Source organism: Humulus lupulus, chromosome 3 (genome assembly GCF_963169125.1).
Source record: "Humulus lupulus chromosome 3, drHumLupu1.1, whole genome shotgun sequence".
Lineage (NCBI taxonomy): Eukaryota > Viridiplantae > Streptophyta > Magnoliopsida > Rosales > Cannabaceae > Humulus > Humulus lupulus.
Genome location: NC_084795.1, coordinates 135,781,709 through 135,805,262, shown reverse-complemented (window position 1 = coordinate 135,805,262; position 23,554 = coordinate 135,781,709). Strand labels below are relative to the sequence as shown.

The following is a 23,554-nucleotide window of genomic DNA, read 5'->3' as shown; positions in this document are numbered from 1 at the left end:
TTGTCAATATTGTCAAATATGCCAATAAAGGATTTTACAGATAGAGTTCACTTACAATAATTGCTATCATGATTCCATCAAGATGGCTCCGTATGAGGCTTTGTACATAAGGAAATGTCGATCGCCGATTCATTAGCACGAGACCGGTGAAAGAAAGTTTCTTGGATCAGATGAGGTTGATTATATTACCGAGGACATCCGACAGATAAGGCAACACTTGCAAACTTTGGTTGATCGACAACGCAAATATGTCGACCGACACTGGAGACCCCTGGTGTTTAAGGTTGGCGATAATGCGCAGCTGAAGGTAGCTCCGCTACAAGGGGCTATGTGGTTCGGGAAGAAAGGAAAGCTTAGCCCAAGGTTCGTTGGAACTTTCTAAATCATAGAGAGGATCGGGGAAGTAGCTTATCGTTTAGCTCTTCCGCCCGCCCTATCTAAGGTGCATGACGTGTTTCATGTAACCTTGTTGAGAAAATACATGTGCGATCCCTCACATGTACTTAGCTATGAGCAGCTGAGTATTGATCCTCAACTGCTCTATGAGGAGAATCCGGTGATGATTCTAGATCGAAAGGAATAAGTGTTGAGGAACAAGATGGTCTTGTTGGTAAAGGTGCAGTGGTGTAACCATGGCATTGAAGAGGCAACCTGGGAAACAGAATACAAGATGAGGGAGTTGTATCCTCATTTTTTTCAAGTTTCGAGGACGAAACCTCTATAAATTGTAGGTATTGCAACGTCATGCATTTTGGGTACCTTGAAACGACTCGGGTCTGGATTTTTCCCCGAGTTAAGAATATTATTTTAAATAATATTATATTTGTTTGGAATTCATTTCCATGAGTTAATGCTAGCCAAATAATGAATTTTGTGTTTAAAAGTCAAGATAAGACTTTTGGTCTTGGACCGACACAAAAACCCTGATCGGGTAAAAATCTCGGAAAATAAAATGAAACACTATGGAAAATACATTTTGGCATAAAATAAATTCATAAAAATAAAAGTTTGGTAAAAAAATAATAAACCTAAGGGAAAATGGAAATTTTAGGGTATTTTGTGTTACATGCTTAATTTTATCGAATTGGGGAATTTTATTCAATGAATGGACCTTATGTTAAAATTTATTGTGTGATTAATTAAATAAAACGTGAGAGATATTTAATTTAATTATTATGTGTTAAGTTTTGTTTTTAAAACTTAATAAGAGTGAAAAAGGTTATAAGAAGTCAAATTTGATTTTTCTTTTTAGAAATATTTATTAACCTTTATATAATATATATATATAAAGACATATATAAACTAAGTGGTGGCCAGCCATGTGAAGGAATTAATTGGGTTGAGTTTTTTTTAATTAAGGTTAATCCCATTTATTTAAGTTCTAGGGTATATAGGCGAGTGGTAGTAAAACACTCAAGTGTTTATAGGATATTTTTAGAGTTGTATAAACCCTTCTAACCCCCAAAACTGACACCCCCCCTCTCTCTCAATCACTCTCATCTTTTTTTTTTGTTTTGTTTTGAAAACTCTCTCAAGTTTTCTCTCCATTTGCAAGCTCAAGAATACTAAGAAGGCTTGGAAGCTAAGCTTTGGTCTAGGAAGGGTTTCCCTAAGGTAAAGTTTCAAAAAACTAGAATTTTGTAAAGTTTTAACCATAGATTTTTCAGTAGCTAATTGTCTATGTTGTTGGGGGGAGTTGGTTAAGGTATTGAAAGAGTTTTTAAGGGCTCAAAGCTAGTAGGAACATCCAAACCTTAAGCAAGAACAAAAAGAGGTAAAAAGTTTACTTCTTATGGTTGTTATTGTATGGTTTTTATTTTTAAGCATTATTTTGTATATTTAATGCTTAAAGTTTCTTATTGGTGATGTAATAAGGCTATGGTAGTTGCTCTATAATTTTTATGATGCTTGTGTGTTGATTTTTGAAAATAGGGACCAAAATCCCTAAGGGTTTTGGTGAGAACCTTAAACAAAATACAAGTTTTGGCTAAGTGTAACTGGACAGTACGTTGGAGGGTGAAATCCTGCTGGGAGCTAAGGACTCTAAGTAAGTCAACTTACATTGTGTGGCTGCAACATGAAACGACTATTGTATTGTATGTTAGTATAGGGACACATGCACATATATACATTGTCGTAGAAAGTTGCTTAGAGACGTTACTCTAGAGAGTGCCGATTTAGAAAATATGATCGGTAGATATCCGTCATATCCTAGACGGCTGATCCCCGTCACACTGCTTGATTTTATTACGTCTGGTTCATTACCACGCTGGTTATACCTAGGGGCGCCAAAATAAATGGGACCTAGGGGCCCTCATGCTTACTTAATCAGTGAACGGTTAGAACCCGAGCAAGTGCTTTGATAAGTTATTCCCGGATAGTAACCGTGAATATTGTCCATTCAGTGAGAGTGCCTAGAGATATTAGGGGTTGCCAAGTTGAGTGAGGCTGAACACCCTAGGGGTAACTGCTCACCAGCACCACTGATTAACATAGAAGTCTCTGTAAACCCGTGTAACTTCGATTACACTCTTGAATAGTAGCAATGCCATAGGTGACTTGATGATTACCCTTGTGAGGCATTTACTCTTGGATAAGTAGCGATGCCCTAGGTAACTCAATAGTTACCCTTGATGGGGATATTTATTGGCTAGATCTTAGTGTTGAGACTCGGTTCTCCCTTACTATTTAGCAAAATTTTTTGGAGGCGTGATATGGCGGAATTGTTTGAAATTGTCGAGTGTTGGTCTTGAATTATATTGTGATATATTATATCTGCTTGCTCTGGGATTTTCTGAGTGCAGGAATTTATCTGTTTATATGAAATAGTTTGCCATTGGTTTCAGGCATAACCATAAGTTTGCCAGGATGGATCCAGAACCCTAATTTTGTGAGCTATTATTATCCGTAGACAATAACTTGGTAGGTGACCACCTGTCTTCTCTGCATGCTTTTGTTTTAAAGTTGAAATTACTAAGTGTTTTCACTTACCTAGTTGTTTCCTGTTGTAGGTAAGAATAAGGGCAAAGCAAAGCAGTGAGTGCTGGAGTCTACTTTGTGGATGTACATGTGGATCGACATTTTGGGAAGTTGTTTTGTTTTTGGAAATGTTGTTTTATTTTCATAAAATAGGCTCAGTTTACTCTTCATAAACTATGTTTGTATTAAATATTAAGTATGGCAATACGAATTTTAAAATGTTTTTTTTTATATGGGTTTTTGAGACATTTTGTTACATGAAAATGTTTATATTTCCGCATTATTGAGTTTTAAAAATCTGGGACATTACAGTAAGCTCCATGGAGTCTGGCATGCTTCATGGAGTCTGAAGAGCTCCCTAGAGGCTGGCGAGCCATTCTAAGGCTGGTGAGTCTCCCCTCAAGGGGTAATGCCTGAATATAGGTTGTGGGGTCCTCCTAGTGAGCATGATGCAGTCTTCTTCAAAGTAGTTGAGGGTTTACCAACTGGAAGCATTGGAACTCGAAGGAGCCTCCATTCTTAGAGACTTCCTCCCTATTACCACAACCACAAGGGGCATTTATCCCTTCTTTAGGAAAAAATTGACTGTTACACATGCTCATACTTGATTGGTCTTCGTGCTCGCATACACTTTGTTCCCCCAGATTTGTTTAGCACTGATTGTTCTACATCATAGGAGTCTGTCTCCTCTCCACTTTCATTTTATGCTTTATACTCATACTCTAATCATAATTTTTGTGGAGAGTCTCGAGGTTTTCAAATTGGTTGCCACTGAGATGGTTTTCGATGATAGACAACATATTTTAAGATTTTTTATTTCGCCTGATTGGAGGTTAACTAGAAGGAACTTTTTTAAAAGTATTTATCTTTCATTCCGCATTCTCATAGGTGATTTGATCTACCTTGGACAAAGGAGGTGGTATTTATAAGAGCTTTCCCCTCATGGATTCACACCTCAATGTTCTTCAATAGTGCAATTATTGTACTTGCTAACTAATATTAATGTTATAAGAGCTTTTTGTGCTCTGAGGTATGTAACTAATATTAATGCTATGGCAGCTTTTCCTATAGCGAATATCTACACCTCTTTTCATACATATAGAGGCAAAGGGCCAACATCATGACTGTTGGTCTTAAATAAGAAAATTTTCAAAATATGTAGTGGAATGTATAGGGAGGGAATTTAAAAAAAAAATCATTAATACTACATAGGATCATACATATATAGATATATTAAATAACACACGTGAGGAATAGAGATTACCTCTCGTAGCCTATAAAATGTCCTTGAGTCTTTCATTAAAATCAACGATTTTCATTACCTAATGAAAGCTCACACCTTAGCATTCAAAGTCGTTCCTCTAACTCACAAGAATGTGTGTGGGCATATAGGATTCACAGGTTGTTAGGCTCTCTAGATGTACTCAAGACATTAGATCTAGAGAGGTTTGAGAAGAGAAAGGGTATGGAAACTTTTAGAATTTCAGGTTTTGAGAATTCTATCATTTCTTTCTTTTTGAGAGAGTATGATAATGTAGAAACAACTGTCTTAGAAAATAATCACTTCTTTTCAGGTTTATAAATATAATTAAACTATTTTAATTAATCTTTATTTAATTAAAATAAAACTAATTAGTTACAACCTATTTTAATTATTTAATTTAAATCATATTTAAAAGAATAATTAAATAAACAATTTAATTTGAAATGCAAAATTCAAATCTTAGGGATAGGGATGTGTGTGGTGCCACTCACTATCTCATATTGAGTGGCATATGCCACTATTTTCTATCCATGATTTTCTCATTTGTTTGTTTAATTAATTTTAAGACAAGATATTTATCCAAAAGTAAATATTAGTTAATTCAAAATTAATTTTATCTTAAAAACTATCAATTTTAAATAATTATCTTATAGTAAGATCATAATTAAACTCTCGTAAATATTAATCTAAACATGATTAATGTTTATTTGAACTTATATATATATATTTAAAAAAACTATATAGTTAATTAATTAATTCAAAATTAATCAATTGCCCATAATTATCACATAATTATTTTATTACCCTGTAAAAATGAATTCCTTTGCATTAGTTCTTCTCTCTATTAATCTTCCCTATGACGTCCTTACCATTGACGGTGTAGGACAGAGGCGTCCAGGGGACCATGGACCTATAATACAAAGCTCCAATAAACCTGATTATTAATTAAACTCTTTAATTCAATAATCTTATTTATTGACTCCATGATTACTCCACTATAAATATGGAGTTGCACTCTAAGTATTTAAAGAATTATATTATAGAGTTTACTCTTATAGTCCATTGATATAATCAATAAATGTAGTTATATCCTCCATTTATTGGTTCATTAATTTGAGCTGGTCAAGATTACCGAGTTACCCTTCAAATTACCTCTTGTTCCTTAAGTACAATTGATTGACTAGCGAATAATTAATTTATAATCAAATTATAGATTTGAGCTCAATAACTAGTCAGTTCCAGAATTAACCCTTACGGGAACAAATATTTGATCCTTTAGGAAAGCATGGATTCCATTATTGTAAAATAATGTTCCCAACCATTTATGATAGTGAATCTCCAAAACAAAAGTCACTAGTCTCATTATATCAGGAGAACTTAATGAATGAATCAAAAAACCCAAAAAGCACAAACAAGAGTTCATGATTACTCAGGATTTATATTGATCTACAAATGATGCTGTATTATGATAAGACTAAAAATGTTATGGCAAACGGTAAGTTTATAAAGATAATTAATTCATATCGATCCTGTCATATATAATCTCTATTATATACAACACTTTTACCAAGATATCTATCCACATCAGTTATCCGAATCTAGATTACTTGCATCTTGTATGCTTAGTAAATCGTACTAGTAACCACTCATTAAATATTACTTACTGGCTATTTTATTCATTGTATATGATCTTAATTCTCTCGTACTAATACAAGAACATATCCTCATCAATGTATATGAACTTTTTTTTATATTTATACAAATTATTCAAACAATAATTATTACATTCTCTCGCACTAATATAATAATCATGCTTTTAGGGCATAAGCCCTAACAATCTCCCACTAGCCCTCAAAGTAAGTGAGACATCTCTCTCAATCCCATATTTCATACATGACCCATAAACAACTTTGTAGGAAGTGCCTTGGTGAACGACTCTGCTATGTTTTGTTCCAACGCTATTTTCATAACTGTCGCATAACCTTGGTGCACAATTTCTCTTACTAGATGGTATTTCCTATCTATATGTTTTCCTCTCTTGTGGCTTCTAGGTTCCTTAGAGATAGCTACTGCTCCACTGTTATCACAATACAAGATTGGTGACTTCTCCATACCTGGAATTACTTCTAGATCAGTGTAGAACTTCCTAAGTCAACCTGCTTCCTTAGCTTCTTCACAAGTTGCTATATACTCGGCTTCCATGGTTGAATACGAAGTGTTGGATTGTTTAGTACTTCTCCATACTAAAACTCCTCCACCTAGAGTAGACACTAACCTAGATGTCAACTTCTGATTGTAAATCAAAATCATTGTATCAAGAAGGGTTAAACTCACATTCTGAATATAAAATCATATAATCTCTTGTTCTCCGAAGATACTTGGGAATGTGCTTTACTACAATTCAGTGTTCTAAACAATGATTTGATTGATAAAGACTTACGATCCCCACTGCATAGCATATATCGGGCCTAGTACACAACATAACATACATTAGACTCCCAACTACTGAAGCATAGGGACACTTTCTCATGTCCTCTTTTTCGTGAGGTGTCTTTGGACATTGCCTTTTGGAAAGAGTAATTCCATATCTGGTAGGTTACTGACCTTTCTTGGAATTCTCCATCGAGAACATTTCAAGTACCTTATCTATATAATTATCTTGTGAAAGTACCAAGAGATTGTTCTTCCTATCCTTGAGGGTTTGGATTCTCATAACATAGCCCGCTTTGCTCAAATCTTCATTTGGAACTTTTCAGCTAACCACTTCTTCATGTTTGACAGTGTCTTTACATCATTTCCAATGAGGAGAATGTCATCCGCGTAAAAAAATAAGAAAACCACCACTTTACCTTTAATATATTTATACACATATGCTTCGTCAATATTCTATTCGAAGCCATATGTTTTAATTGTTCCATCAAAGGTGATATTCCAAGATTTAGATGCTTTCTTTAATCCATAAATGGATTTTAACAATGTACACAACTTATGATCTTCCCATTTCTTGATGAACCCTTCTGGTTGTACCATATAGATACATTCATTAAGATAGTCATAAAGGAAAGCTGTCCTGATGTCTATTTGCCATATCTCGTAATCATAGATGGTGGCTATGGATAAGAGCATGCATATGGATTTTATCATGGCCACAAGAGAAAATGTTTCTTCAAAATCAACCCCCTTTCTTTGAGTGTAACCTTTGGCTACTAGCCTCACTTTGAAAGTCTCCACTTTTCCATCTACACCTCTTTACTTCTTGAAGATCTGTTTGCACCCAATGGGCTTGACATCTTCAGGTGGGTTTACAAGTTCCAAAACAGTATTGGAATACAACGATTCCATTTCTTGGTTCATGGCCTCTTGCCATTTATCCTTTTTAGGATCATTCACTGCCTTCTTGAAGGTCAATGGGTCATCCTTATCTGTGTCAGAAACAAGGACATATGCCTCATTTTCATAGCGAACAGGTTGTCTCACAATCCTCCCACTATGACGTTACACTGGAGTTTCCTTTTCAGGAATAGTGGATTCCTTGGTTTGTCATTTATAATTTAATGATGATGATGAAGGTGGTGGAATTTTATCAATTGTGAGTTCATCCAAAACTACCTTTCTCCGAGGTTTATAGTTAGTCATATATTCATGTTCAAGGAAGGTCGCATTTGTGGAAACAAATACCTCTTGGTCCTTGTGACTATAGAAATAACCACTTCATGCCTCTGGAGCATAGCCCACGAAAATGCACACTTCAGAACATGAGCATGACATCCCAAAATGCAGAAATGGCACAAACTAGGTTTGTTACTGTTCCACAATTCCAGTGGTGTCTTGCTTGTGGTCTTAGATGGGACTACATTCAAAATGTAAGTCATTTTTTGAAGTGCATATCCCCAAAATGAGAGAGGAAGTCAAGAGTTGCTTAACATAGACTTGACCATGTCCAATAAGGTCCTGGTTCTACTTTCTGAAACACCATTTTGTTGTGGTGTTCCAGGCGTTGTGAGTTGGGATAGAATACCGTGCTCTAGCATGAAATCTTTGAAATCTAAATCAAAATATTCACCGCCTCGATCTGATCAAAGTGTTTTAAGAGTCTTACCTAACTGATTCTCAGCCTCAACTTTGAAGTCCTTAAACTTGTTAAAGGTTTCTAACTTCCTAAGCATTAGGTAAGTATGACCATATATTGAGTAATCGTCAATGAAAGTGACGAAGTACTCATAACCCCCTCTAGCCTGTACGTTTATTGGACCATAGACTGTTGGAAAAACTTATACAAGATCTTTATTTATTTTCATGTATATCTAATATTAAACAAATTAATATGAGATAACATAGAACATGTTTCTAAAATTGAATTCAAAGAGAAATAATGATAAGAATACTTACAGTATATGCAGCAAAATGAATGAGTCCTTCCTTCAGTTTCTCTAACCATTGTATCCAATCTGTTGCAGAGTATTACCAAGAAACTGAACCGATCTTCAATTTTCTTCACAGTCTTCCAAAGTATCCTTAGAATTACCAAGACTAGAGTGAGAAATTTTCAACACATAAGATAGATAAAGAAAGAAGAAGAGAAAATAACAAAGACGCTTAGAAAAAGACTTGTGTTTAGAGAGAATCTAAAGCCTATCAAAAAATCTGACTTGTGACCTGTCACTTGTGAACTTATCAAAACTTGTGTTTTGACTTCTCTCCAAGCACTCATTTTATAGACTCAATTAGGCCATTTAATTTAATTAAAAAATCAATAAAATAATAGCATATTTGAAGCCCTAGGTCGAAATTATCATGGGCTTTAGGCCCGTTAAATTTCCTATTTGATTATAAGCCCATTGGACTTAAAATCAAGGCCTGTATTCTTTTATATTGATTTAATTAATTAAATAATTATTTAAATCCTTTATCAAATTAATTATTTATAATTTGAACCTTGATTTAAAATTCTTTATTAATTTAGATTCCAATTTATCTTAATTAATAAATATGCCCTAATTTCTATTTCTTCTCAAAATTACACAACTCTGTGAAACTATCCAAAATTTACTTGATCAACTTTGATAATTCTAATTGATAATTAAATCAATTAATTGAGACTATCTAGATGATTTTATTAAAGGTACAATGGAGACCATGGGCCTATGAAATCAAGCTAACAAGTTATCATAAATCTAACAAATAAATTTACTAACTTATTAATTCCTCGTGACTCCATTAAAGACTCGGATTGCACTCTTGAATTCATAGAATGCTCTATAACAAATATAGATACGCTATTAGTTATCTATTGTTACAACCATAATTTCCACTCAATCCTCTATAGACGGTCTACAATGAGATAGGACTAAAATACCGTTTTACCCCTCATTGTATTTTATCCTTAAAACACTTAGTTCATTGTAAATGATATTTCAGTAAACTAATATAATTACTGAAATGAGATCTCTATCATTTAACACCTTGAACCAAACTAAAAGGAAACCATCATTTCACTTCTTCATCAGAAGCTATAGATGTTCATATCTATGATTAACACTCCCACTCAATTATACTACCGAGTTCCCAAGATGTAAGTATGGGTTAGTCGGTAGGGTAAGCTGGTAACGAACAAGTCAAAGAACTCAAATAATACAATCAGTTAGAATACTAACCACTCAGAATTGAGATTGACTTGACCTATGGTCAACTATATGATATGAGTAGAATAGATAATAACAATATGTTTACTTATCTTATCAACTGTCAATATCGATCATGTTTGATGTAACAAATACATCCGATCTTATCTACTTTGCTAATGTTCTGGAAAGAACATAACACCACAATGAATAAGTAGATCATATTGTAGATTGACAAGTTAGTGTAAATCCTGTGCACTAACTAATCTTAGGACTAACTTATTTTGAACATATAATCATATTTATATTCCACTGTGATTACGTCACTATAAATACGATTAGCTATATGCTCAGGGTTTAATAGAATTTTATATTAAACAAATAGTCATGAAAATAAAACATGTGAGAAAAGTGATTGACCAAGTCAAAAATGATTTCTATTCTTTTATTGATAATAGATGAGATTACAAAGAAATTAGGTTTTAATTAGGGCATACAACCCCAAGAAACTCCCACTTGAACTAATTGAAACTAATGCCTTAATTTTACTAATCCCATTTCCTTGATATGCTTATCAAATGTAGCTTCTGGTAGTGTCTTTGTAAACAGATCTCCAAGATTGTGTTCAGTTACAATCTTCATAACCTTCACATCTCCCCTGGCCACATATTATCGAATAATGTGATACTTCCTTTCTATATGGTTACTCCTCTTGTGACTTCGAGGTTCTTTCGAGTTGGCTATCGCTCCTGTATTTTCACAAAACACACAAGTGGTTTATCCATTTCTAGAATAACACCAAGATTCGAATAGAACTTCTTTAGCCGGACTATTTCCTTAGCTGCTTCTGACGCGACTATGTACTTAGCCTCCATGGTGGAATCTGAGATTGCAGACTGCTTTACGCTCCTCCATATCACAGCTCCACCCCCAAGAGTAAACACTATTCCAGAAGTAGACTTCCTGTCATCGACATCAGTCTGAAAATCTGAATCAGTGTAGCCTACAGGGTTCAGAACACCACCCTTGTAGACTAACATATAATCCCTCACCTTAAATACTTTAGGATATGCTTAACTGCTATCCAATGTTTTGGTCCTGGGTTTGACTGATACCTTCTCACTACTCCCACTGCATAGCAGATATTTGGTCTAGTACAGAACATAGCATACATCAGACTTCCAACTGCAGATGCATAAGGAAATTTTCTCATTACATCTTCCTCTTCAGGAGTTTGGGGAGACTGCTTCTTTGAAAGATGAATTCCATGGCGGGACGGTAGACGCCCTTTCTTGGAATTTGTCATTGAGAAACGTTCAAGCACTTTATCTATGTAAGCTGCTTGAGATAGAGCTAAGAGTCTATTCTTTCAATCCCTGATGATCTAGATACCTAGAACATAACTTGCCTCACCCAAATACTTTATCTGGAATTGAGTGCTCAGCCAATTCTTCACATCTGATAATTTCTTAACATTGTTTCCAATGAGTAAGATATCATCTACACAAAGAACCAGGAATACCACTATTTGATTTGCCTTCAGTTGGTAAACACAGGGCTCATCAATATTTTTTTCAAAGTGATAGGTTTTGATTATTTCATCAAACCTAAGATTTCAGGAACAAGAAGCTTGCTTAAGTCCATAAATGGACCTATTCAACTTGCAAAATTTTCCTTCTTGTCCAGCTACTTTAAATCCTTCTGGATGATCCATATAAATGACTTCATCAAGCTTTCCATTAAGAAAAGCTTTCTTGACGTCCATTTGCCAGATCTCATAGTCGAGAGCGGCTGCTATGGATAGGAGGATGCGAATGGACTTGAGCATGGCTACGGGAGTAAAAGTTTTCTCATAGTCCACGCCTTCTCTTTGGGTATAACCCTTTGCCACTAATTGAGCTTTATAAGTCTCAATATTTCCATCAACACCTAATTTCTTCTTGTAGATCCACTTGCACAAAATGGCCCTAAAGTCTCTAGGTGCTTCCACAAGATCCCAGACAGAGTTTGAGTACATGGACTCCATTTCTTGTTTCATGGCTTCGAGCCATAGTTCCTTTTCAGGGCTAGCCATTTCCTATTTGAAAGACAACGAATCATCATCACTAGTGTCACCAACAACCAAATTGGTTTCACCATCCAAACCATAGCGAACTAGGTTCCTAAAAACCCTCCCACTACGACGAGGCTCCGTGACTGTTTGCTCAGGAACAGTGGTACATTCTTCATTTAAATCGACTTGCATCAGTTGGACATGAAGAATGGGAATTTCATCTTCAGCTCATGTTGATGACGATGGAACATTGGTTGGAGTCAATTCTTTAACCATCTCCTCTAAACTACTTTGCTGCGAGGTTTGAAATTTTGGACATAGTCATTTTCCAGAAAAGTAGCATTCATAGAAGTATACACTTTATTTTCTGAATGACTATAGAAAAGTCCAACTCGAGTACCTTTAGGATAGCCAACAAACATGCAAACTTCAGTTTTTGGTTCTAGCTTTCCCTCCTTTTTCCTCAAGATGTGGGCGGGACACCCCCAGATTCTATAATGACGTAAACTAGGTTCACGACCATTCCAGCGTTTTAAAGGTGTTTTGGGGATTGATTTAGATGACACGAAATTGAGAATGTTGTTCGTGATTTCAATTGCATGTCCCCTGAATGAAGTTCTTAGAGTTGAGTAACTAAGCATGCATCTAAAAATTTCCAATAAAGTTCTATTTTGGCGTTCCGCTACACCATTTTGTTGCGGAGTACCTGGGGTAGTAAGTTGTGATAAAATCCCAAGTTCAGTTAAATTATCTTGGAAATGCATATCCAAATATTCTCCACCTTATCAAATTGCAAGATCTTTAACGTTTTACGTAATTTGTTCTGAGCCATTGCTAGGAATTCCTGAAACTTTGAAAATGTTTCTGATTTCCTATGCATTAGGTAAAGACATGAGTATCTAGAGTAATCGTCAATGAAAGTGACAAAATACTCAAAACCACCCCTGGCTTGTACATTCAAAGGTCCACAAACATCTAAATGAACAAGTCCAAGTGGTTTTTTGGCCCTATCACCCTTTGCAGAGAATGGACGCTTGGTCAGTTTGCCTTCTAGACAAGATTCACAGACAGGTAATTCACCTAAGGTGAGTTCCCTCAAAGGCCCGTCCGTTGCAAGTCTTTGAATCCTAGCATAGCCCATGTGACCTAGTCTCAAGTGCCATAAATACGTCATATTACCGTTATCGGTCTTTTGACGTTTATTGGTCCTAGGTTTAGCTACTTTGAATAAATCATTGTTAAGAGCGAGGGGTTCGTTAGGTCACAGAATATAAAGCCCGTTTTCCAAACATGCAATGCACAATTATGATCCATTGAAATAAATAGATATATTATAACTTGTGAAAGTCATAACAAATCGTTCTAATTGCAACATGGAAACTGGAATTAAATTTCTACTAAAATCTAGAATAAAAAAATACATCTTTTAAATTAAGTATTTATTTCCAAACTTTAGACGAGCTATTCCTCTAGCTTGGAACTTAACGAACGCTCCGTTCCAAACTCCAAGCTTTAAGCCGCCTTCGTCCACTTCCTCCCACAATTCAAGAAGTTGTAAAGAGTTGCAAACATGGTTCGTAGATTCAGAATCAATAATCCAAACAGATTTATCATTCTCTAAAACACATGTTTCTAAGATAAATGAACTATAATCATTAACTTTGTTTTTCGCTGCTAGAAACTTGGGGCAATCTCGTTTCCACCTTCTCTTTGCAGTGAAAGCACTTATCTTTAACTTTCTTGTTTTTCTTGTTCTTCCCCTTAGGCGTCTGTGCATTTGGTTGTGCACTCGTCTTTGCAGCCTTTGCAGGCTTGGGATTGTTATTTCACCACCTTTCCTCTTGTTTCCAGCTTTTGAAGACGAAGCTTGGTTAGCTTCAGCCTTAGCTGGATCAGCAGCAACAGCAGTAGTCTTATTTTCTCCTCTTTTACTAGGTCTACCCATGATAGGCTCACAAATCTAAATCTCGTTCATGAGCTGCGTCAGACCATAGCTGTGTTGATCACGAACGTACAGACACGATGCCATTCGAGCATTCACGGTGTCATAACATATGTGCGGAGACGGTGCTATCCAAGCATTTACGATGCCATCACGAGCATTAACGGTGCCATCACTAACGTGCGGACACAGTGCTCGTTCTGGGAATTTCTCAATCATGACGAATTCAGAGTTGTCATCAATAAACTCTATGTTGATATTCTGCTTCCAATTAAGGAAGTTTTCTCCAATGAGTTTCTCCATCGAAAGTTGAGAAAGGATGGGAGTAGACACAGACACTACTTAACTTAAAACTACAAATTACCAATAAAATAGAAATCAATCACATTTGCTCAATAAAACTTCTATTCACACAAATTTCAAGAAATAGCACAACATATACAAAAAATATGTAAGATATGTGAAAAAAATACCAAAAACAATCATATCTCTATTTCTTTAGATTTTTAACTAATCTATGATATCCTTGTCCCGGTTGGCGAGAGTAAAAAATACCACTAGTTAAATAGAGTTGTAAACTCATTTAATAATGGACACCACTATTAACAACCTACTATTCGATCAAAATAAGAAACACAAATTCTCTTATTTTATGAGCTAGACCCACTGTTTTGATAATCATAGATTTAGTCCTAGTAGTCACCGTAGGGGTGAGTTTAGTAGAATTTGACCTATAATTATCTATCTTTCGAAATCTAACCTTGTCAAAATAGCTAATCAACACATTCCGTAGGGGGACGAATCAAAGCGCCTCGAGGCCCCATTAAGTTATTGTCGTTGTTAAACTAACGGTGGAGATCGAATATAAATCTTATAATAAGCTCATTATAAATTAAAAAAAGTATTTTTATTATTTATTTTTAGAAAATTAATGACTATGGTTTTCCCAAAAATTGAAAAGATTAAATTTTTAAAACCAAATTCCTATAATTTCCTGTTAATTCCAAAGTGTCACATTGAAACAAATTCAATTAATTTAGAATTAATTTTTTGCTAATCAATATTTAGGTTTAACTAATATAATGAACCTATACAATTAAGTCCAACTTAGGTAAATGGGCCTTAAAAATTGGGCTTGTATGAAGTAGGGCTGGGTCCAGTATGTTGTTCTCACTACATAGGTCCCCAATCTTCCATACAAGGTCCAAAAGACAGGAATTTAAACATTCGTTTTGTTAATTGTTATTAATTGATTAGACCCACTATAGTCATGCAAAGCAAATGTGCCTTCACAAGTGGAACCACCCACAAGAGAGGAATTTAAACTTTACATTTTCTAATGGACCAAAATAAAACCAATCATTTTATGAATATTTTATTTGGCAAAATCCATATATCTAACAAACATATGGGCCACTATATGCATCTAAGCCCAATTGCAAAATACCACATATAGTGCAAACACACATGTTATAATTGGATGGGCCTAATCATGTTCCTATATGAGTAATTCTATGAATTTATAAAAATACCACAATTTATTTCATTTGCAAAAATAACACACTTAATTATCTAGAATTTATCAAAAAAATCAAATTAATTAAATTTGTACAAAAAACAAGTCAATTTAAATGAAATTTATCAACAACTAACAATAGTTAATTTAAATTTCATTTATCAACAATCAACTTGGTTCAGGTTAATTTGAAAAAAAAACTATTAATTTAATTTAAATAGAATTTATCAACAATTAACCAAAGTTAATTTAAATCTCATTTATTAAAAAAATATTTATTAATTGGTTGAAGAAAATGATATTTTTTAAAATTTAACCAATTTAAAATTTTAAAATCAATATCTTAACTGTTTTTCAAAAATATATTGTGTTGTTACAACTATAAGCAAAGATTTTAACCATTTTAAAAATATATATATTAATATTTATGAAAACCCTAAAACATGTTATAAACAGTTAAACAAATTCAAATATCCATGAAAATATCTAACTAACAAATTTCAAATAATTTAAATATTAAAAACTATAGAATAAACATATATTTATATTTTCAAATAAAGATTTAATAAAAATATCAAGTATTTAAAAGAAAATATCTTAAATATCTGATATCTTAATTCTAATAATTTAATATTTTAGAAGATTTTTTTTAAATTTGAATTTGAATCTTTGTAGAAAATATCTAATTATTTAAATTTCAACTAACAAAAATATCTTATTTTAAAAAACATTTTTAAATACAAAAACAAATCTTATATTTTTGGCTTTGATTATAAATAATTATTTTTCACATTTTCAATATTCTTTAATAAAAAAAAAATGGATGAACAGTACCCAGTACTGTTCATCATGCGCGGGTGGCTGGTGCATGCGGGGCGCGCGAACGGTGTGCGCACGCATGGGCAGCCAGGCAAATTTTTTTCAGAAATTTTTTTGTGCAATTTTTCAAACCAAAACCATTTTCTAATTAATTTTTAACATGTTTTACACAAAAATAAAGCATATATAAAAATTAATGGCATATAAAACACAACAAAGTAACCTTAAAATTGCTAATAATCACATAAAATCAATATGCTTCATATAAACATGAAAAACCATCCAATTATTCAAACACATCAAATAATCCAATTTTTAACATGTTCATGCATGAAAATAAAGATTACCAAAGGCTCTGAGGCCAGTTGTTGGAAAAACTTATACATGATATTTATTTATTTTCATGTAGATCTAATACTAAACAAATTAATATGAGATAACCTAGAACATATTTCTAAAATTGAATTCAAAGAGAAACATTGATAAGAATACTTACAGTATACGTAGCGGAATGAATGAGTCCTTCCTTCAGCTTCTCTAACCCTTGTATCCTTTCTGTTGCAGAGTATTACCAAGAAACTGAACCGATCTTCAATTTTCTTCACAGTCTTCCAAAGTATCTTTAGAATCACCTACACTAGAGTGGGAAATTCTCAGCACATGAGATAGATACATAGAGAAGAAGAGAAAAGATCCTTAGAAAATGACTTGTGTCTAGAGAGAATCTAAAACCTATAAGAAAATCTGACTTGTGACTTGTGAACTTATCAGAACTTGTGTTTTGACTTCTCTCTAAGTACTCCTTTTATAGACTCAATTAGGCCATTTAATTTAATTGAAAAATCAATAAAATAATAGCCAATTTGAAGCCCTAGGTCAAAATTATCATGGGCTTTAGGCTCGTGAAATTTCCCATTTGATTATAAACCCATTGGACTTAAAATCAAGGCTTGTATTATTTCTATTGATTTAATTAATTAAATAATTATTTAAATCCTTTATCAAATTAATTATTTATAATTTGAACATTGATTTAAACTTATTTATTAATTTAGATACCAATTTATATTAATTAATAAATCTACCTTAATTTCTCTTTCTTCTCAAAATTACATAACTCTGTGAAACTATCCAAAATTGACTTGGTCAACTTTTATAATTCTAATTGATAATTAAATCAATTAATTGAGACTATCTAGATGATTTTATCCAAGGTATAATGGGGACCATGGGCTTATGAAATTAAGCTCCAATAAGTTATCATAAATCTAACAAATAAATTTACTAACTTATTAATTCCTCGTGACTCCATTAAAGACTCAGAATTGCACTCTTGAATTCATAGAACGCTCTATAACAAATATAGATACGTTATTAATTATCCATTGTTACAACCATAATTGTCACTCAATCCTCTATAGACGGTGTACAATGAGATAGGACTAAAATATCGTTTTACCCCTCATTGTATATTATCCTGAAAACACTTAGTTCATTGTAAATGATATTTCAGTAAACTAATATAATTACTGAAATGAGATCTCTATCATTTAACACCTTGAACCAAACTAAAAGGAAACCATCATTTCACTTCTTCATCAGAAGCTATAGATGTTCATATCTATGATTAACACTCCCACTCAATTATACTACCGAGTTCCCAAGATGTAAGTATAGGTTAGTCGGTAGGGTAAGCTGGTAACGAACAAGTCAAAGAACTCAAATAATACAATCAGTTAGAATACTAACCACTCAGAATTGAGATTGAATTGACCTATGGTCAACTATATGATATGACTAGAATAGATAATAACGGTTTGTTTACTTATCTTATCAACTGTCAATATTGGTCATGTCTGATGTAACAAATACATCTGATCTTATCTACTTTGCTAATATTTTGGAAATAACATAACACCACAATGTGTAAGTAGATCATATCGTAGATTGGCAAGTCAGTGTAAATATTGTGCACTGACTAATCTTAGGACTAACTTATTTTGAACATACAATCATATTTATATTCCACTGTGATTACGTCACTATAAATACGATTAACTATATGCTCGGGATTTAATAGAAGTTTATACTAAACAAATATTCATGAAAATATAATATGTGAGCAAAGTGATTGATCAAGTCAAAAAATAATTTCTATTCTTTTATTGGTAATAAATGAGATTACAAAGAAATTAGGTTTTAATTAGGGCATAAAACCCCAACATAGACATCACTGTGTACAAGCTCTAATGTCTCTTTGCCTCTATTTCCTTTCACTAAGAAATAATGTTTGGTCATTTTCTATTCAAGATACGACTCACAAACTGGAAGAGTTGCAACAGTTAGTTCTCTCAATGATCCATCTTTTGTTAACCGGTTTATTCCGTCTAGACAAATATGTCCTTGTCTAAGATGCCAATGGTATGTGTCATCCACATTTGAAACTTTTGTCTTTTGTTACCTTTTGATTTAGCCACTTTAAATAATTCAGAGTTATTTAGCGATAGTTCATTTGACTTGAGCATATACAATCTGTTGTTTGTTCCGCTTCACAAATCTTGAAACTGTTATTTGAAATAGCAATCACATTATCATCAAAGAATTCTTCATGCAACATAGATAAGGAAACTAAGTTTCTCAAAAATCTAGGAATAAAATAAACATTGTTCTAAATAAGAATATTGTTCCCAAAATATAATCAGACTGTTCCCATTGCTCTATGTGAAACGAGAGCTCCACTTCCAATTCGCATAGTATCCTCAATATTAGCAAGTTCCCTTGATGACTCATGTATATGAAAAAAAGAACAAACATGGTTAGTTACTCCTGAATCTAAGACCAAGGATGACATATCATCTTCCACTATACACGTTTCAAGTACAAGCAAATGAAATTTACATTTCTTTTTCATCTTAGCGAAATAATTTTTACAGTTTCTCTTCCAGTGACCTTCAACTCCACAATGGAAACAATTTCCCTTTGTTTTTTTTTCTTCCAGTTATATTCATTCTTGTTCTTCTTGGCCTTTGGTTCCTTTTTACCTTAATTGGACTCATGTCCTTGTCAATGTTCTTCTTCCTTGTCTTGTTTTTATCCTCAGAGGTTGAAGGTTTCTCCTCTATCACATTTTCCTCTGCCAATTTAGTTATTGTTTTGTTAAGAGACTCAAATGTTTGTGGTTCATTCAATAGATCGGTCATGTTGAACCCCAACTTATTCATAATATAGTTGGTTGTAAATGCAGAGAAAGCAGAAATAAGCGATTTAAGTATGATTCTTACTTGTGTACGCTCATTAATGATAGCCTCATGTATTTCTATTTCGTGCATCATGTTAATCATGCTTAAGACATGTTCACGCACAAGAACACCCTTCTTCATCTCAATAGTCATTTAGGTTCTAGTAGCCTTATGTTTGCTTTGATCACATTGCTACCGAAACATGGGCTGCAGAGATTCCATTATCTCAAAAGCAGTTCCTATGGGTTCATGATTTGTTCTAAGAACATCATTCATGTTCACAAGCATGTAACACTTAACCTTATTATTGTATTGAATCCAGGAATCATATTTGTCCCGAATGTTTTTTAGGGCATTGGCAGCGGGTTCTTCAGGACATTCCTCACTTACGACAAATTTATGGTTCTCACAGATCAACATCAAATTTAGATTCAATTTCCATCTTATAAAATTATCACCATTACGTTTTTCAAGTGATAGTAATGCAGTTATAGGATTGTCATCGTTCGACATTACCGAAAGAAATAAACTACAAAAATATTATAATTTGAAAATAAATATCAATAATTTGGAAAGTAAATATGATGCATGAATGCAAAAATTAAAACAGATAAACTTAACATTTACTATTCCACGATAAAACTTCCCAACCAATAAAGTGTTGCCTTGGGTCGGTCAAGTTAATTTCATATAGCTTATAAGACAATCTTAAAATAACTCATATCTTATGTTTTAAAAATAAACTGCCACTGATATGGTCCAGACACAATTATCCACTACAAAATCTTAATTGTATCTTTTTAACTGTAACACATTATTTTAGAATTTATGACTTAACTTAGAGAGTGTAGCCTTAGGGTCTGTCAAACCCAAAAATCGTAAGAAGCCAACCTTGGTTTAAATATGACCCGAAACCTTCCTTAGGGGGACATAAACAAAGCCGCCTCAAGGCCCTAATCATATTTCATGGTGTTGTACTAATAATGGAGACCATAGGTCACATTGAGATGTTAACTTTCTCCCACTTACTATTTTAGAATATATGTGTTTATTAAGCTAATAACTAATTCTAAACTAATTAATAGATTGTTAATAACCCTATGAATGTAATTAATTACAAAAATCATATAAAAATAAAAGAGCTTCTTTTTATAATTATTGTGATCTAAATAATTACCCATTACATTCATCTAACTTTACTAAAACACCTTTTAAATAAAGTTGGTTATCCTAAAGGCCTATAATAACTATTGCCTTTATTATGGTGAGATTTACCAAGTTTTAACTAATTTAAGACTTACTAGTTTACATTCAATTGATTTACCAAAACAATTCATATAAGCACTTAGCACAATCATAGATGATCATGTTTCTAAAAGATGCATGATTATTCAAAACTGTGTAAGGTTTCATGAATGGCATAAAATAGACTAATGCATGATAAGATTATAAATCATACATCAATTAGAATTTATTGAAATAAATAAAAAATAAATGATGAACAGAATACTATTGGGTATTTCTAAATTTACAACCCTTGAAAAAATAGAAATTTAAATTACAAAATGGGCTTCAGTTGTATATAAGACTCCAAACTACTTCTCTTCTTTTATAGGCCCATCTTTATAATTCATAAGAATCCATTAGGCCCAAATAATTAAATGGAAACAAATTTTCTAATTAATTTATTTAATTAAAACTAATTTTTTCATAAATATCTCTTTTTGTCATCTTTTTAATTTAGTTGAATTTAAATAGTGAAAAGAATCAAATTCAAATAATTATTTGAACTTAAGATAAGATCTTAACCAACTAAAAGATATTTTAATTTTCTAATAAAAATAAAATAAGATAATTATCCTATAAATTAAAATAATTGAAAATATATTTTCACAAAAATAGGATTGTGTTGGGCATCATTGAACGGTGCCTTAGGGTTAGGGTCGACGCATGGAGGGTGAGCCCCCAAGGACTCGGGTGGCAACTGGGGCATGTTGTGCCATTGGCTGGGCTGGTCGACGAGAAAGCATGCGCATGGCTTGGGCGGGCTGAGGAGTTGCTTGGAGGCAAGCTGTGGGGCTGCTCGAAGGCGAGCCTTGGGCCTGTTTGGAAGCATGCGTGGGGCTCGGACGGCAAGCGCAACCCATGTGGCTCGGGCCATATTGTAGGTGCCATCTCATTTTCTTCTATCTTTATGATCTGAATTTTCATAAAAAATTTAAATAAAATCACCAAAATTCCTATGCCCCATATGGCTTACAAAAGATCTAAGAGAAAATTTAAAATTAACGATCCATCATTCACCATACATTCAAAAAACATATCCATCCATTCAATATACATATCAACATACATATAAAAAATGCAAGAAACCCACACATCATTTAATTTATATATATGGACTTCTCTGGTATCAATTGTTAGTATTAAATACGAAAACTACCAAAATATGCAGCGGAATGTACTGCGATGGGATTTTTAAAAAATAATTAATACTAGACAGGATCATACATGTATAGATATATTAAATAACACATATAAGGAATAGAGATTACCTCTTGTACTCTATCAAGTGTCCTTGAGTCTTTTAGTAAAAGCAACGATCTTCCTATCCTTATGAAAGCTCACACCTTAGCCTTCCAAGTCGTTCCTCCAATACACAAGGAAGTGTGTGGGCACGTAAGATTTACAGGTTGACTTAGGCTCTCTAGATGTACTCAGCACATGAGATGTAGAGAGGTTTGAGAAGAGATAAGCTATGGAAACTTCTAGAATTTTAGGTTTTGAGAATTCTATCATTTCTTTCTTTTTGAGACAGTTTGATAAACTAGAAACAACTGACATAGCAAATAATCGATTTTTTCAGGTTTATAAAGATAATTAAACTATTTTAATTAATGTTTGTTTCATTAAAATAAAACTAATCAGTTACAGCCTATTTTAATTATTTAATTTAAAGCATATTTAAAAGAATAAGAATATAATAAATAAAAAAATTAATTTGAAATTCAAAATTCAAATCCCAAGGGTAGGAATGTGTGTGGCACCACTATTTTTTATCCCTGATTTTCTCATTCGTTTGTTTAATTAATGTTAAGACAATATATTTATCCCAAAATAAATATAATTTTATTCAAAATTATCTTTCTCCTAAAAACTATCAGTTTCGAATAATTATATTATAATAAAATAATAATTAAACTTCCTCAAATATTAATTAAAATATGATAATTTTTTTAACTAATATAAAACTTTTAAAATAAAAGCTATATAGTTAATTAATTAAGTAACTCACAATTAATCAATTGTCTATAATTATCACATAATTATTTCCTTGCCCTGAAAAATAAATTCATTTGCAATTTAGTTATTCTCTCTATTAATCTTCCTTCTGAGATCCATACCCTTGATAGTGTAGGATAGAGGCAACTTCAATTACCTAAATTATGTGTAATTTTGAGGATAGCTAAATTGATTTTAAATGCTAATGTTTGGTGCATGGATTTTAGTAATGTTGTAGGATTTTCAGTAGCAAAATACACAAGAAAGACTTTGAAAAAAGATGATGTGAACACCATATACAAATCTTAATGAGATATATTCTAAATGTGACATGGAGAGGTTCACAAGGACTGATTTGGGTTGGTTTTAAGTAGTCCAAAGGAAGGGAATGGGTCTTGCACTTGATAGCAAAAGAAATTGGGCAAAAATATGGTAGTTTCCCTAATTTGTGGTGCCTTAGTTTTATAAAAAATTGAACCCAGCCACCATTAAGAACGGAGAGCTGCCATTGTAGAGAGCGAAAAATACCCAGAAAATGAAGAAAAAGAAGTGGAAAAAATGGAGAAGAAAACATAGAAACAAGGAGAAGGACAATAAGGAAGAAAGACCACTTGGGACATAATTTTTGGGCTTGATTTCTTCTATCCATTTCTCATTTGCATTTAAATTTTAAATTTTTTATTGTGATTGAAACCATGGGCTAGTTTATTATTGTTATTTCCTTGGTTTTAATCACGAGCTAAACACTTTTTAAATTAGAATTATTAATAAACCATTGTATGTAATTTTTGGGGAAATTGTGGCAAGAATGTTTTAGCAATTTTATGTTTGGTTCAATG

General features: G+C 33.0%; 1 protein-coding gene across 1 annotated transcript in view; it reads right to left on the bottom strand.

The window, feature by feature from the left end:
- LOC133825078 (flocculation protein FLO11-like) overlaps window positions 1–19,586 on the bottom strand; it is a 28,662-nt gene extending 9,076 nt beyond the window's left edge. The window contains exon 1 of the mRNA XM_062258071.1: window positions 19,236–19,586. Coding sequence (XP_062114055.1) covers window positions 19,236–19,586 — 351 coding nt within the window. The remainder of the gene's footprint in view (window positions 1–19,235) is intronic.
- Between the last annotated feature and the right edge of the window lie 3,968 nt (window positions 19,587–23,554).